This window comes from Manis javanica, chromosome 4, assembly GCF_040802235.1.
Source record: "Manis javanica isolate MJ-LG chromosome 4, MJ_LKY, whole genome shotgun sequence".
Taxonomy (NCBI): Eukaryota; Metazoa; Chordata; class Mammalia; order Pholidota; family Manidae; genus Manis; species Manis javanica.
In genome coordinates, this window is record NC_133159.1 from 23,167,166 (window position 1) to 23,182,036 (window position 14,871).

General features: G+C 57.5%; 1 protein-coding gene across 1 annotated transcript in view; it reads right to left on the reverse strand.

Moving 5' to 3' along the window:
- Positions 1-8,470, reverse strand: part of SDC3 (syndecan 3) — a 37,186-nt gene extending 28,716 nt beyond the window's left edge. Inside the window, exon 1 of the mRNA XM_037010476.2 lies at positions 7,874-8,470. Within this exon, the coding sequence (XP_036866371.1) occupies positions 7,874-8,455 (582 nt within the window). The 5' untranslated portion in view covers positions 8,456-8,470. The remainder of the gene's footprint in view (positions 1-7,873) is intronic.
- Between the last annotated feature and the right edge of the window lie 6,401 nt (positions 8,471-14,871).

The window sequence follows — 14,871 nt, forward strand, 5'->3', positions numbered from 1 at the left end:
AGTAGTTTCTGTTCACTAGCTAGCTAGCTAGTTAACTAGCTGCATCTCCCCACACTATGCCTACCCTATCCTAGCAAGTGAGGCACTACTGGCCCATTTGACAGAGGAGGAGACTAAGGCTGAGTCAAGCAGTTGCTGGCCCAAGTTCACTTCACTTCCATGGCAGAGCTGGGATTCAAACTTGTCTCAGAAGGGGCAACAGGGCTTCCCTCCTGGCTTCTCTTCAGTGTCACCCCTAGAACCTCACACAAGCACAACACACCCACCACAAACACACATGTCACTCAGCAAGGCTCACTGACAAGACGGGACACACGCGCAAGATTCCCCCGCACACCCACAGTCCCTAGCATGGGGGCAGGCATACAGCAGGGGCTCAATAAATGTTTGCAGAATGAATGAACCAATCAGAAGACAGACACCCCCCAACCCATCATAAGCACACACAGCCACTTGCCTTCTCGGCCTGCCCAGGGCCCCCAAACATGGCATCTCGGGCAGGCCCCCAAACATGGCATCTCGGGAAGCACAGACCCCATCTGCTTACTAACTGCCTTACCTTAGGCACATTGCTTAACCTCTCCAGCCTGTGTCCCCATCTGTAAAATGGGGTAACAATGCCTACCCCATAGGGGCAGAGTAAGAACACAGAGAGAGCATGCAAGGCACTCAGAACCAGGCCCGGAGCACAGCATGCACCCTGCCGATACTGGCCGTTATTATCATCAGGGTGGTCACCCTCGGTGCCCGTCTTGCCAACCCCGGGAACATCTAGAAGGCAGCGACCAGAGTTCAGCAGCAGACACCTCTACCCCAATCTCAACAGCAGCCTGGCCCTGAGAACATAGCAATGAACACAAGTGGGTGAATGAGGGGTAGAAATAAACACGGGCACCCGCCCCTAGCCATGCGCTCCTGAGACAGTGGCAGTATACGTTTCCATCAGGCACCCGAGAAGCACCAGTATCCTTCCCTGCTCCCAGAATAACAGCCCCCAGCTCCCTAGGATCCTTGTCTGCTCAGCCCCCACAGCCTCCAGATGAACCCCCCCAACCCCACCCCAGGGAGGGAGACAGGCCTAATAAGCCACCCACAGCACTCTGGTGCCTGCAGTCAAATTGGCAATCAGTTGCTGCAATTAGATTTCCCAGATCCTGCTAGTGATTGATTCTAAATTACCCTTATTAAAGTCTGGGCCAGTGAGCAGGGCTGGGGGTGTTTGGGAAGGACAGGATGGTGGGGGGCCTGGCTGGCAGCACGGGGGGTGCAGAGCGCTGGGAGGGCTTGGGCTGAGGCTGGCCCCAGTGTGAAGCAAGCCCACAGTGCATCCCAGAAGCAGGATGAAGACCCTAATCAGCACCATCACCCACCTCAACCCTGTCTCAGAAAACCCTGGTCCTGAGGGAGGTGTGATGTAACAGGCCAGCAATGCGACAGGCACAACTCTGGCAAAGGGGTGATAACTGGACACATGGCTCCGCCAATACCTGGCTGTGTGAGTTTCGGCAGATGGTTTAACATCTCTGAGCCCTCTTCTAAACAAGGGGAATACCACCAGCCTCCAAGAGTGATGGGAAGACTCAATGGGACCATGTATGGCTGGAGAACCGGCCTCAGTCCTTGGGCAAAGCCCCAAGCCATCCCTGGGCTTCAGGATCCCCATCTGTGTGGTGACATGCTGCGAGGCTGCTCACCTCTTCAGGGCTCTCCCCCCTCCACGGTCCTCCACACAGGGACCGTCCTCCTGGGGCCAAGGCCTGCAGGATGAACACACAGTTGAGGTGCTCCCCAGCTGGGAAGAAAATGGAAGAACTCGGTGTCACCATGTCACAAGCTAAAGCTGCAGACAGCAAGGTCTCTCTGGGACTCCAGGACCGGAAGGACCTAAGAGCCAAGAGTCCAGTCCAGACTGAACCGCAGGCTGCCGACAGCTCCAGAGAACCAAACTGCCCGTGAGCTCAGCACCACGAGGCAGTGGAAAGCGCTACCTCTACCCCGACCCCGATCCTGCCTGCTCCAGCTGGGTGGGTGTCCTGGCCCAAGTTCTTCTTGGCATAGCCCCCAAACCCAGGGTTCTGTGGTAGGTCATCCATGATCATTCAAACTTGGTTCCCACACTCTCCACGGGAAAACCTTATCCTCATGGCCAAAAAAGCATTTCCTCCGTGAGACCAAGAAAGGGACAGGAAAGAGCAAAACCAAAGCAGGTAAACGGAAGGAAAAAAAAAAACGTATTTTCAGGAGCAGCCCACTCCTTATCAGATACCTTATTATTTCATGTTGTTCATTCCCAAACAACTCTGGGGCAGAGAGAGGTATTTTTAGCTCATTTTAAAGAAGAGAAGAATGAGGCTCAGAGAGGTTAAGTGCATTTGTCAAGATCACACAGAAAGAGATTGGCAGAACCAGAATTTCAACTCCGGTCCAGCTGGCTCTGGCGCCTCTGCCCCTTCTACTACCTCAAGCTGCACCGCAGGTTTGGAGACCTCAAAACAGACATAGCACCAAGGCCCAGGTGGGGAACCAGGGATGGGAAGAAGGCAGACTTCAGCCAGCTGGGGAGTGAAGTTTGTAGAACACTCCCCACCTAGTATAAAAGGACAGCCTAGGTGTTCTCTGCTCTCTACCCTCAGCAGCCAGGTTGTTAAGAGCCAGATCATTTGTCAGGGGCCAACTCCACACCCATCCCCCAGCTGGGCCCTCAGCCATTGTAGCTTAGAGTCCCCCTGTAATCACAGCTTCCTGTTTGGCGCTGAGACTAGGCCTGGTCAGTGGGGGAGGGGAGAGGCCACCCCTCTGGCCAGAGCCTGGTCTGCAGGGAGGAGGCCGGAAGTGATGGCTACCCGGCCTCCTGGAACCTTGGGAGGCTGAGAGCCAAGACAAGGGGTGATCAGTCAACAGACATTTACCAGGCCCTGGCCTGATGTTCCCAGGATGTAGCAGAATGTTAAGAGGACAGCAAGACAAGCCAGGTAGTTCGGAACCAGCCTAGCCCCTACTAGACTGGGGGCACAGGGGAACAAGAGGCTGAGCCCCAGGACAGCTCCTGGCTCCTGCTGCCCTGCCCCATCAGATGCAAAATCACAGGGCTCCAGGCAGCTGGGCAGGAGCCCAAAGCCACAATGCCTCTGTCTCACCCAGACATGGTGGCCACACCTTGGCACTCAGACCACAGGCCCACCCCATGAGGCCCCCCAGCGCCTCCCAGCCCACAGGCACACGTCTTCACCCAGCAGGACTCTGCCAGTCTCCCTGTCCCCCCCAACTCCAACCCACCTCCACAAGACAGAACACAATGTCCCAGCCTGGGCTCCAAAGCTTTACAGTCCTGGCTTCCCTCCTGCCTTCATTCATTCGTTTTGTTCATTCGTTCAAGCCATTCAATTCTGGGCCAGGCACAAAGTTGGCCTGAAGGGTTCAACAAAGAACAAGGCAGCCACAGAGGCGGCCCTAGAGACCTCATGTCATGGTCTATCAGGAAAGCATTCTGACACTTCTACTGACTTCTGTGTGACCTCCACCAAGTACTCTCCCTCTCTGAGCCTCAGTCAACTCAGGCCAGAGAGAACCTTAGGTGCAATGGGCGCAGGACACAGAGCAGGATGGGAGGAAGGGGGCAGGGATGTAGATTCGGGCTCCACACAACTTTCTAAGGGACAGAGGGGATTAAAGTCAGACCAAGGAGAATGGTGGCTTTTGGACCCCCTCATCCTGAGGTTCTAAATACTTCCCCTCTCCTGTGCCCAGACACGAGCCTTGCCCCCTCAGTCTTGTTGACAGCCATGCAATTTACAGAGCTCTCCCTCAATCCATCCCGAGTGACCCTCAGAATACCTCCATTTTGCAGATGACAGAGACTTGTGAGGCAGCGGAGGACCAAGGGCTCTGGGCCAGGCCCCCAGCAAGCCCCTTCCACCGCCTGCAACGTGGGTAAGGTCACCCGCCAAAGGCTAGAGTGAGACTTAAATGAGAACAGATACAGGACATGCCTGGCTCAGTGTCCAGCAGAAAGCAAGCTTGTGAAACAGTAGGTAATGTGGGCTTAATTTGGGTTAGGTAGGCCCCAGAGAAGCAAAGCAACTTGCCCAAAATCACACAGCAAGAAGGAGTGGAATTAGGACTACAGCCCAGTTCTATTAGCCTGCCAAGCCCTGGCTCAATCCAGCTCTGCCATCTTCCACCTGTGTGACCTTGGGCAAGTTATTTAACCTCTCTCTGCCTCAGTTTCTCAGCTGCAAAATGGAGGTTCTAATAATTCCTACCCTACCCCCAAAGATTGTCATAAGGATTAAAGGAGCCAATCCACAGACGGTGCCTAGTGGGCTGAGCTCTCAGAAAGCATTAGCTGCTGTTCTATTATTAAGCCCTCAGAGGTGTGGAGCCTGCTGCCCAAGTCCTGCCCTCAGCCTCTGCCAGGCTAAGGGGTGGAGACCACCACCTCCCATCCCCAGCCGCCTTAGTCTCTCCAGTCTTCAAGAATCCTATTGCAGCCCCTTCTAGAATGACCCATCCCTCTCCCCAAGGCAGCTTTGGGGGAAGGCCCAGCTCCAGTGGGAGAGTCGGAACAGAGGCCTGTGGCAGCCTGGCTCCTCGGGGGAGTTCTGTCTCAGCCTCTTTCTCCTCTTCAACATGACCCCTCTCACCTACCCCACTGCTGCCCCAGCAGCTTCCAGAGCCCAAACCCAGTGCTGCCCTGGGGCCCCCAGGGGCCCCATACCTCAGTCTACGAAGTGGAAGGAGCCATTTTTCACAAGGCCAAACCACTCTTTTCTCCAGCAGAGTTCAACTCCACACCAACCCCCAACATAAGGCAACAAGAAACACGCTGAGCTGGAGGTACTGCGTGGCTCCCCAGGGAGAAGGCACCAGGTCCGATTCCAGCTCTGCCTTGAGGATGTTACAAACCCCCAACAACAGTTTTGTAAGTCAGGTATTTGTCCCCAGCTAACAGGTAAGAAATCTGAGTCAGGGCAGGCAGGCTACAGTTTGCTCAGTGACACATGGTACCACTTCTACAGCTTAGATCAAAACCTCCTCCTCCAGGGAGCCCTCCCTGACCCTCACCCCCAGGCTCCCTCCTGAAAAGACCCCATCTCCAGAGAGCTCATTACATGGCAGACTGTGCTCAGTCCACCCAAGGAGTTCATTTTCTTATCACAACAACCTGTGAGGCTGGCACTGTTTATGTCTCCATTTTACAGATGAGGAAGTTGAACTAATAAATCCCTTAGCCAAAGTCATACACCCAAGTGCCTGTCCCCAAAGACCTTAACACCTTGGGGGCTAACAGGCAGACCACTGTGGTGTCCCTGTGTCAGGGCCTGGGCTAGAACAGCCGGGGATCCCTGACTTTTACTTTTTATAGTAAGAACAATCTTGCCTGGCAGCCCAGCATTCATAGTCAACCAGAGAAGCAAAAGCGGGCAGAGCAGCTCCTGGATGCTTGATATAGTAGGGGTGGGAGGGAGCAGGCACCTCCAGGCCTGGGGAGGGGCTTCACAAGAATTCCCAGGTGGATTTCCCTTTCCAAGGTCCCTCACCCTTCCACTTCTCACCCCTGCCGCATTCCCAAGCAGGGAATAGCAACCTTGTAAAAAAAGAAATCAACATTTATTGAGGGCTTACAACATGCCAGGCACTGTGCTAAGAACTCTACATGTTAACCCCTTTCATTCTCAAATTCTCCCAGTTTTAGAGGTAGAAACAAAGGCAGAGAGAAGTTAAATAACTTTCACAAGGGCACAGAGCCACAAAGTAGTGAACTCCCAACATGGAGAATATTCAAACAAGACTAACACCTAAAATCCCTTCCAGCCCTGGGCTTCTAAAAGAACATGTTTCCAAGCTAAAATTTTTCCAATATCCCCACACTACAAGCCTCTCTGGGTGGTGACTGAAGTGTCCTGAAGGGCCCTTAAAATCTTAGTCACCTGGCTTTACAGCAGAGAGAACTCCCCAAACGGATGCCAGAAGACACCACGCACCCCCAACCCGCAACTCACCATCAGCAGCATGAATAAGACCTCCTGTCCACAGAGGCCACCTTGGGAGCCCGCCCCCCCCTTACACACACACTTCTTTCAAGCCAGTGGGCAGATAGGGGTCATCTTGTCCCTTCCTTGCCACTGCCATCCCAGCAACGTCCCTAGAGAACAGCACCATGGAGGCCACTGCTAGAGCCATCGTGGCTGGGGCTCTGCCGGTCCAGCCTCAGTTCCTCCTGCTGCAGGCATCGCCCTCTTCCTCTGGCACCCCTGACAACTGGACACCACCCACTAACCCTTTACCTCCAGGGTCAGATGATGCCCCTCCTCGACAGCCTGACCCTTGGGTAGCTGTGGAGAGGAACTCCCCTGGAGAGGGACTCCCCTGCTTCACCTGGGGTCCCACCCCTCCTCTGCTCTAAGTCAAGCTCCCCATTTCCACCTCTAGGCCCAAACCTCTGGGGGGACTGCTTTATCTACCACTCGGCATTGGGTCAGAACCACACCCACTGTATACTTCACCTTCGGATCCAGGGCACCCTGTCTCATTGAGGCCCTACTGTGCACCAGAGCCTGTTTTATGGATAAGGAACAGTTGTTCAGCGAGGGACATGGCCTGCCCAGGGTCATACAGCTCCGGACTCCTGCTGAGCCTCCAAGTCTAACACATTTTGTCCTGAGCCTCCTTTCATTCACCTATACATCAAATAGTTACCGAACTCCTTATGTGCGTGAGCACATGCCTCCTCTCATTGAATCTCTGAGTGGGATATTGGGCCCATTTCACAGAGGGGAAAACAGGTTCAGAGAAGGAAGACGACTTGCCCAAGATCACTCCATGAATCAGTGGTGGTAGCAGGATTTGAACCCATGGTTGTGTGATTTCCACGTCTTTGATTTCAAAATGGGTCTTCCAGAAAATGGTCTTCCAGCAAGAGGTGACCCAACTGCTAGGATGGGCTGGGTCCCTGTACCCTGCTCTCCCTAATGACGCTGGGACTAAGCTCAACTCCATGGCTGCTGTGGTCACTCAAAGGGACTCTCAGATTTAAAAAAAAAAGGGACAAAGGGACAAATAGGTCACCTCCTGCACATATACTCACCTTGGCACCCCCCAGGGTACATGCCCCATGCACAGGGTCACCCATGCCCCCACATGCACATGCATGCACATGCTCACAAGCCCGTGTGCATACACACTCCCACAGGGCCAAGCACACGCCCACCACAGGTCTCCCCCCCACACACTCTCACCCCCTGCAGGCACACACAGCCGTGGCCAACAGTCACCCAGTCTGGTCACTGGTGCACACCGTGCACAATGGGTCACCCTCACTCGAGCACACACACACAGGTAGGGTACGGTGGCACCCATCCATGTGGCGGGCCCGTCCTCACCCGCCATTCTTGACCCATACACACCCCAAGATGCCAGCACCCTCACCGAGGTGGACACACACACACGGTCACCTTCACCAAGTCACCCTCACCCCTCCCCCTCTCTGGGCCCCCACCGCCCTCACCACAGCGACCCTGGGAGGAACCAAACGCACACCCGCTCCCAGCAGGGAGAACCGACCCCATTCCCTCCAAGTGGCCGAGGTCTGGGCACACCTACGAAGCCAAAGCCAGGTTCACTCCAGACCCAAGGCACACCCAGCCCGGCCCCGCGACGGCGACCCCCGGCCGGCGCGCCTCGGCCGCCGGCGGGCAGGCAGGTCCTCGGGCCGGTGCGGAGGGGCAGCGGCGAGCCGGCTCCCGCCCCGGCCTCCCTCGGGGGAGGTGTCCCGCAGGAAGGCGACGAGCCCCGGGGGGCACGGCGGCGGGCGGCGCTCGGAGGGGCGCGCGGCGGGGAGGCCCGGGCGCGGGGTCCGGCGCGCGTCACTCACCCCCGCGGCGCGCCCCGCCAGGAGCAGGAGCAGCAGCGGACGCAGCAGCAGGGCGCCCGCGCCCGTCCCGTGGGCGGCCCCGGCGCGGTGCGGCGGCCCCGGCTTCATGGCGGCGGCGGCGGGCGCCTTTGTTCCCGAGGCGCGGCGCGGGGCGGCTGCTCGGCGGCGGCGCGGCCCGGCGGCTGGACCGACGCGCTCTCGGCTCGCGGCTCCCGGATCGGCGGCCCGGCTCCGCCTCGCAGCTCCGCGCCCACAGCAGCCGCGCCCGCAGGAAGCGTGCGCCGCCGACGCCCGGCCGCCCCCAGCGCGGGCGGAGCGGAAGGAGGGGCGCGGGGGCGGGGCGGCCGGAGCGCGCCCCCCAAAGGCCGCCCCCGCCCCGCCCCGCCCCGCGCCGCCCGCCGGGGCCCCCCGGGGGCAGCAGGGACGGCGGCGCTCGGCGGGCTGCTGTGCGACCTGGGGCTCGTTGCCTGCGTCGCTGAGCCCCGGTCCGGAGATCGGGGATCCCCCAGAACGCGCCGCCTCCGCTGTCCTGAGGGCCGGACGGGAAGCCCCGCGTGGGAAAGCGGGGACGCGCTGGCTCATTTGCGGGCCTGGGGGATTGTTAGCTGCCCCCGCTGAGGGCGCCTTTCACGGGGCTCCTCCGGACCCCATCACCCACCGGCCCATGGAGGGGGCCAGAGGTCCTCCAACCCCAGGGGCTCTGACGTCTCCAGGACACCAGCCAGGCGTGGCCCTCCCTGGGCCTCAGTCTCCCCTCCCCACGTGAGGGGCGTTGGCTTTTGGGGCGCAGTCACTGGATTTACAGAGGAAGAGCCGGGCGGACTGGGGTTGTGCTGATTCCCCACAAGCTCATGGCCTCAGGCAGGTGGCCCCAGCCCTGAGACTCAGACTTCTGAGCTCAGAATAGTGCCCGCTGCCCCTTCAGAGCAGGTGCTGCGACAAGTGTGTCCCCCAGGCAGTGGCTTGCCCTGGTGGTGTTTATCCCCTGCGTGCTCCCTGCACGCGTCTCTACAGCCTTCATCCCCATCTGACATACTAGGCACTTGACCATTTATCACTGGACTCTTCCACCAACAGCACATGAGTCCAGGAGGGCAGGAGACTGGGTCCTCTGGGTCACTGCTGTGTCCCCAAGACTAGCCCAAGGCCTGGCACGTAGTGGGTGCTGAATACAAATTTGTTGATGAATGAGTTTCCCATTCTCCAGAGTTCATCCCCACCCAGGGGTGTTTTGGGGGGAAAGGAGACACATATTGATTAAGCCCTGACCACGTGTCTGGCTTGGTGCCAAGTGCCTTAGGGGGTGATCTCCTTCACCCCTCAGCAGTCCCATGAAATGATGCGGTCAGTATCACCACCACCCAGAGGGAGCGCTGAGGTCCAGAAAGGGGAAGTTATCTGCTGACTATGGCAGGCTGGAAGTGGGCCTGGGGCTTCCCACCCAGTGCAGGGCCGGCCATCAGGAAATAGGAACTGAACTGAGCTAAAATTGGGACAGTTCCCCAAGAAAAATGGAACTGAAACCAGGACAAAGAGAGCCAGTAGGGGAGAGGGCTGAGTGGGCCCTGGGGAACAGATGCTGGAACACTAGCCATGATTTTGGGGTGTCAAGGGGACCCACGCCTGTCCTTTCAGGGCCTTTGGGAGGAGGCCAAGAGGACAAACATTAGCTCAACATAGGGTGAAGCGTAATTAGAAGGTGTGCCCCGAGCTGGAATGAGAGCCCTGTCCCTAAAGGATATTTAAGACCAGTCTAGCTGCCCATTGGTAGAGACCCTGGAGAGGAGGAGAGGGAAACTTTCTAACTCTGAAATTCAAAAATCCCTAGGAATTTTGAGGTCGCAGCCCCTGGAAAGCCCATTCCCAAATCTTTTGGAATTCTGATCCATAGGCACCTTCAGGAAATGGGTGGAGAGGGGCTGATGGGGCCTAGTAACTGGGAAGCTGGTTCTAGTTGAAGCAGCACAACTCTGATTGAAGAGCTCTGCTGTGAGTTAGGCAAATCCCTGTGTTCAAATCCCAGTCCTGCCAGTTAGGAGCTGTGTGACACTGGATGAACAACTTTACCTCTCTGAGCCTCACTTTCCCAAGTGTAATGTGGAAATAATGACCACATGAGGTTCATTCATTCATTTGTTCCTTCTCCCAATATGAACTGAGTGCCTGTGTGTGCCAGGACCAGGTGTTGGGCTGTGACTGAATGAGCTCTTCCCTGCCCTTGGACTGGGGGCTCATCAAAGGCAGCTGGAATGATGCTTATAAACTGAGGGATCCGGATGTAGGGATCCTCATCTCCCAGAGGGGCAGCCACAGGCCCAGGGAACAGACTGTTTTTGAGGAGCTTCTAGCGGGCAGGGTAAGGGCCAACATCAGGCTGGGGACTGTGACAAGCCCTATGCCAGCTCCGTGGGAGGAATGCCTGTGCACAGACGGCAGTGGGCCCTCCGAGAGATTGTGAGGTATGGAAGGCTCAGAACATTAACTTACAGGGAGGCCATTAGGACGGCGGTCCCTTTGCAGAGGGTGGGCAGTGAGCATGGCTCATCTTCAGGTTCCTCCTGCCAGTACTGAGACTTCTAGAAGCAGCAGGAGCCCCTCTTCTGCCATCGGAAGAGGAGGGGTGGGGGGAGGATCTTCGGGCCGGGCAGGCCAGGAGCGCCCCCTGCTGCTCCTCAAAGATACTAGGCACAGTCAGACCTGAGCCGGTTCTGGGCCCCTGAGGGTCTCAGCCCTGGCCTCACCCGCACACCCCGCTCTGGCTCGCCTTGGGGTTCATAAAGCACACATTCATCTACCGTCCATCACATGGTGCATGCAAACGGTCGCCCTCCCCCAGGCCTGCCTTTGCCTTCAAGCCATGTCACACTGTCACACAGACACAACCAACAAGCACCTCAGTGTCTCCCTTCGCCTGCCATCACCTCCCTATGAGCACAACTCCCATGGCCCACGTGGCCCCTCTGGGGAGCATTCCTGACTCTCTCAGGCAGGGCTAGCCCCACCCCTGCCCAGCACCCTGGACAAGCCCCATCCTGGCTCTTCCACCCTGCTTCCAGCCTCCACTGTCTGTGTCGCCCAGCAATGGGGGCACCTCAGTACCTCCAGTGGGCAACAATCACAGAGCTCAAGCAGAGCTAACTATATGCCAGGCACTGCTCTACAAAATGCACACTGACATTATCCCCACTGAGGCACAGAGAAGCTACAAGACGTGCCCAAGCTCACACAGCTGGTAACTGAGAGCTGAGATCCTAACCCAGGCTCTTAACTCTGTAATGCCAGGTCCAAAGGTATGCGGGGAAGTGTTTGATGAATGACTTAAAGGGTCAGTGAGGGGATTCACACTGTCACATGGGCACAACCCACCGGCAAGCATACTTAGATGATCCTAGAACCCAGATAAACACATCCAACAAACACACCTAAGGGCCATGCCTCACTACCCACCCTGGTCAGACCTTTCTCTGCCCTTGGCAGGGCCTCCTGGCTCTAACAAGGCGGCAGAGGGCAAGTAGGAGGCCATGGCCAGCACCTCTGAGGCCCATGCCTGAGACTCCTCGTTTGAGAGTTGCATCTCTGAACCTGGCACAGAGTAGGTGCTCAGTAAGTTACCTGACGACACCCGCCCCACAGAAGTTTGGCTAAACAGACCGGCTCTTTGGAACTAGCACCGCCGTGCACTGAGAGGCTCACTGCTGCCAGGCGCTGCTCTGAGCCCTCACCAGCCCACTCGCATTACCCCTCCCCACAGCCCTGTGGTTTGGGTACAACATGTACACTTGCTTCCCGAGGCAGCTGAGCTAACACTTGGGAGCCCTTTCAAGGGAGCCTGGCACATGTGAGCGCCATGCCTGTGTTGGCTCTTTGTCCCATTTTGCATCCGGGGCAGTGGCTCCGAGAAGCTGGGTGGCAAGCCCAGGTCACACAGCCAGGAAGCAGGCATGCTTGTGGAGATCCGCACTGTGCCACCCCCGGTGGGTACTGGGGGACTCTGTGACCCTAGCTGGCCCTCCTGCTCATCGGCAATCACGTGTCTCAAAAAACAAGTCCCAGTGCCTAGGACACCCCTGGCTGCTCCCTGCTCCCTCCCCTGCTCGTCCACCTTCTCCGCAATGACGTTCAGTCTTGCCCGGGATTCAGGATGGAGGCTGGAGCCTGGGTTTGCTTCTGAGAAAGTCTGAGTGACAACAGTCCTGAGGTCAGTGACTCCAAAATTTAGGAACTGAAACAGGATTCTGGCAAGAGGGCTCCTGACCCACAGACTACAAAGGGAGTCTAGGGTGACACAGGGTGACCGGGGTGGCGGCAGAAGGCTCCCAGGCAGGCTCCTGGGCTGTGGGGAGGGTCCACAGGGCCTGCAGAAGGGTCCAGCGGGCAGTGGGAGGGCTCGGCTCTGTCTGTGGGGCCTCCATCTGTGAGGAGCCTCTGCCTATCCAAGGGTTGTGGCTGAGTGAGGGTCTCACAGGACCCTGCTGGAGCTCGTCCTGAGCCCTCCGTGTCCTAGGTAAGTCTTTTCAAGATGGGGGTGGGAGAGCGACACCCCCACAGATACACAGCTGCCAGGCGTGGGGTCAGGATTTGAACCCAGGCCCCTACTAGGCCTGCAAGCTGGGGACTCCTGAGGGCAGGTGTGAGACAGGCAGGAGGAAGGCAGGCTGCTTGACCCAGATGGCCTGTGAGCCACAGAGCAGGGCCTGAGCTGGCCTCGCAGGACGAGAAAGGCAAGGCCACAGAGGCCCTGAGCAGAGCCCGTGGATGCAGCTGGGACAGGTATGGCCCAGGTGCCAGGCCAGCAGGTGGGGATGGAGGCCAAGGGTCACTGTTGGAGGGGAGGAGGGCTCTGGGACTTCAAGCTGCGTAGGAATGAAAGTAGTGGTGGGTCCAGGCTCTGTGGGGTCTGAAGTTCATACAATTTGAAGGGATCAAGAATATAATATTAGGAACAAGACTTTGGAAGGGGACCATGCAGGTGGAGCCCCGAAGCTTAATCTTCATTAATTTTACAGTAAGTGTGCCTCTGAATGGAAGCCCACAGACAGACATATTCCATCAACTGAGCACAGCAAAGTCAGTGGGGGGACTGTGCAGGGAGAGGTTAACACCACTCTGAGGGTCTGGGTATCATGGAGGGAATCTAGAAAGGCTTCGTGGTGGTGGCAGCATCTGCCCTGACTGCTGTCAGGCAGGCACTGGAGAGTGAGCACTCTGGAGTGGTGCCCTGCCCAGGGGGAGGGCCTCTGAGGTCTTGTGCCCCAGCTCCAGGCTTTGGATGTCAGGTGTATGGATGAGGCTGAGAACATTCTAGGGCTTGCTGACCATAACCTAGAACGGACAGAGCACGTAGGGCTTTGTGCTGCTCTCCTCACTCAACTCACTTCATCTGCCCATTTCACAAATGAGAAGACTTGAGCCCTGAAAGGAGGGAGTGACTGGCCCAAGGCCACACAGCCCACCTGTGGTAGAACCGCAGACTCCTTCCCTCCCTGCTCTGGGGGTTTGTCTCACCACCCCCTTCTCCTAGACCATGCCCTGTTGTTTGGGGTCCACCTGTCACACAACCAAGACCCTCAGTCAAGCCCTGCCGTGGGCCTCCCACACTTACGGGTCCGAGGTCAGGGCGAGGAAATGGCAGTGTGAGGGCATGGGGGCCGGGAAGCCCAGGCCTGGGATCTGGGAGGAGAGGGAGGGAGGAGAAGGGGCTGCAGGGAGGTGGAGGGAGAGGCGAGAGCAGAGGGGGTGGGAGCAGGGCCCTGCCATTCCAGACGCCACTCCACTCACACACCCCATCCCTGGGAATAATTGCACATTTGGAGTCATTTTCCTAGAAGAAGAAAAAAAGGCTCTCTAAAAATATTTTTTCTTTCTCATCTCATCCTGGGGCTAGAGCAGCCCAGCTGGTGACACCCAAGAAGGGAAAACAGGAAGCAGGCTAGGGCCCCGGCATGAAAAGGAGGACTGAGGGGGCCAGCAGATTCCCCCCACGCCGGTCCCCCATCCCCAAGGCCTCATAATCCGAGCAAGCACGACTGTCAATGAGACACTTGATGTGTCTTGTGTTTTTGTTTGTTTTTGAGATTCAGAGACCAACACTCAGACTTCACCCTCTAGTTACAGAGTCCCGGCTAAGGGCGCTGGGGGAGCTGGCATCCCAGGATAAGAGGTGGGCAGTGACCAAGTACCTTCATTCCTGTGGAGTGGGTCCCAGCTCTGTCCCCTACCATCTCTGTGGCCCTGAGCCAGTCACTTCCCTTGTCCTGGGCCTCAGTCTCCTCATCTGTAAATGAATCAGATCTCATGGTCAAACTTAATTCCCAGCACCCAGCAGGTGGCCCTGGGAACAAGGCTCTGCAGAGGGCTGGAGCAGGGAGGGTCTGGCAGCGTGGGCCCTAAGAAGAGGCATGGGGGACTCTGGGGTCAAAATCTGGGTCTGCCATTGCCTGGCGGGTGACCTGGGCCAATTTCTTATGAAGTTACAGTGTGTAACTGTTAGCCCCTCCCAGGGTTTGAGGTCTGGGAACAAGGTAACACAGGGCAGAGTCCAGCTCAGGGTGGGACCCACAGCTCAACTGGCCACTGTTTCCAGTCATTTGCTGCTTGACACACTCCAGGCCTGAGGTGGGTGGGCCTGGGGACCCTCTACTGGGACTGAGAGAGGCTGAGCCACCTCTGGAACAGGACAACTACAGCCTCCAGGAGTCCCTGGTCCAGCCCCACCCAGAGACATGTCTCCACCCTGGGCTCTGAGATGCACCGGGAAATTGCCTGGAGTCCTGCCAAGGGCCAGCTCATGGGGGTGGGGTGGCGGGGGCAGAAACAGGCTCTCCAAGGCCAGGACAGACCGGGGCAGCATGTGCCTTGGGGAGAAATGGGCAATGGGCCTTCTGCTTTGCCTGGGACAGCCCTGGGTTCCACTAGTCTTTGCACTGTGTATCAGTCATCCATCGCTGTACAACAAATTACCCCCAAACACAGCAGCTTAAAACCATGAGGACCGTTTC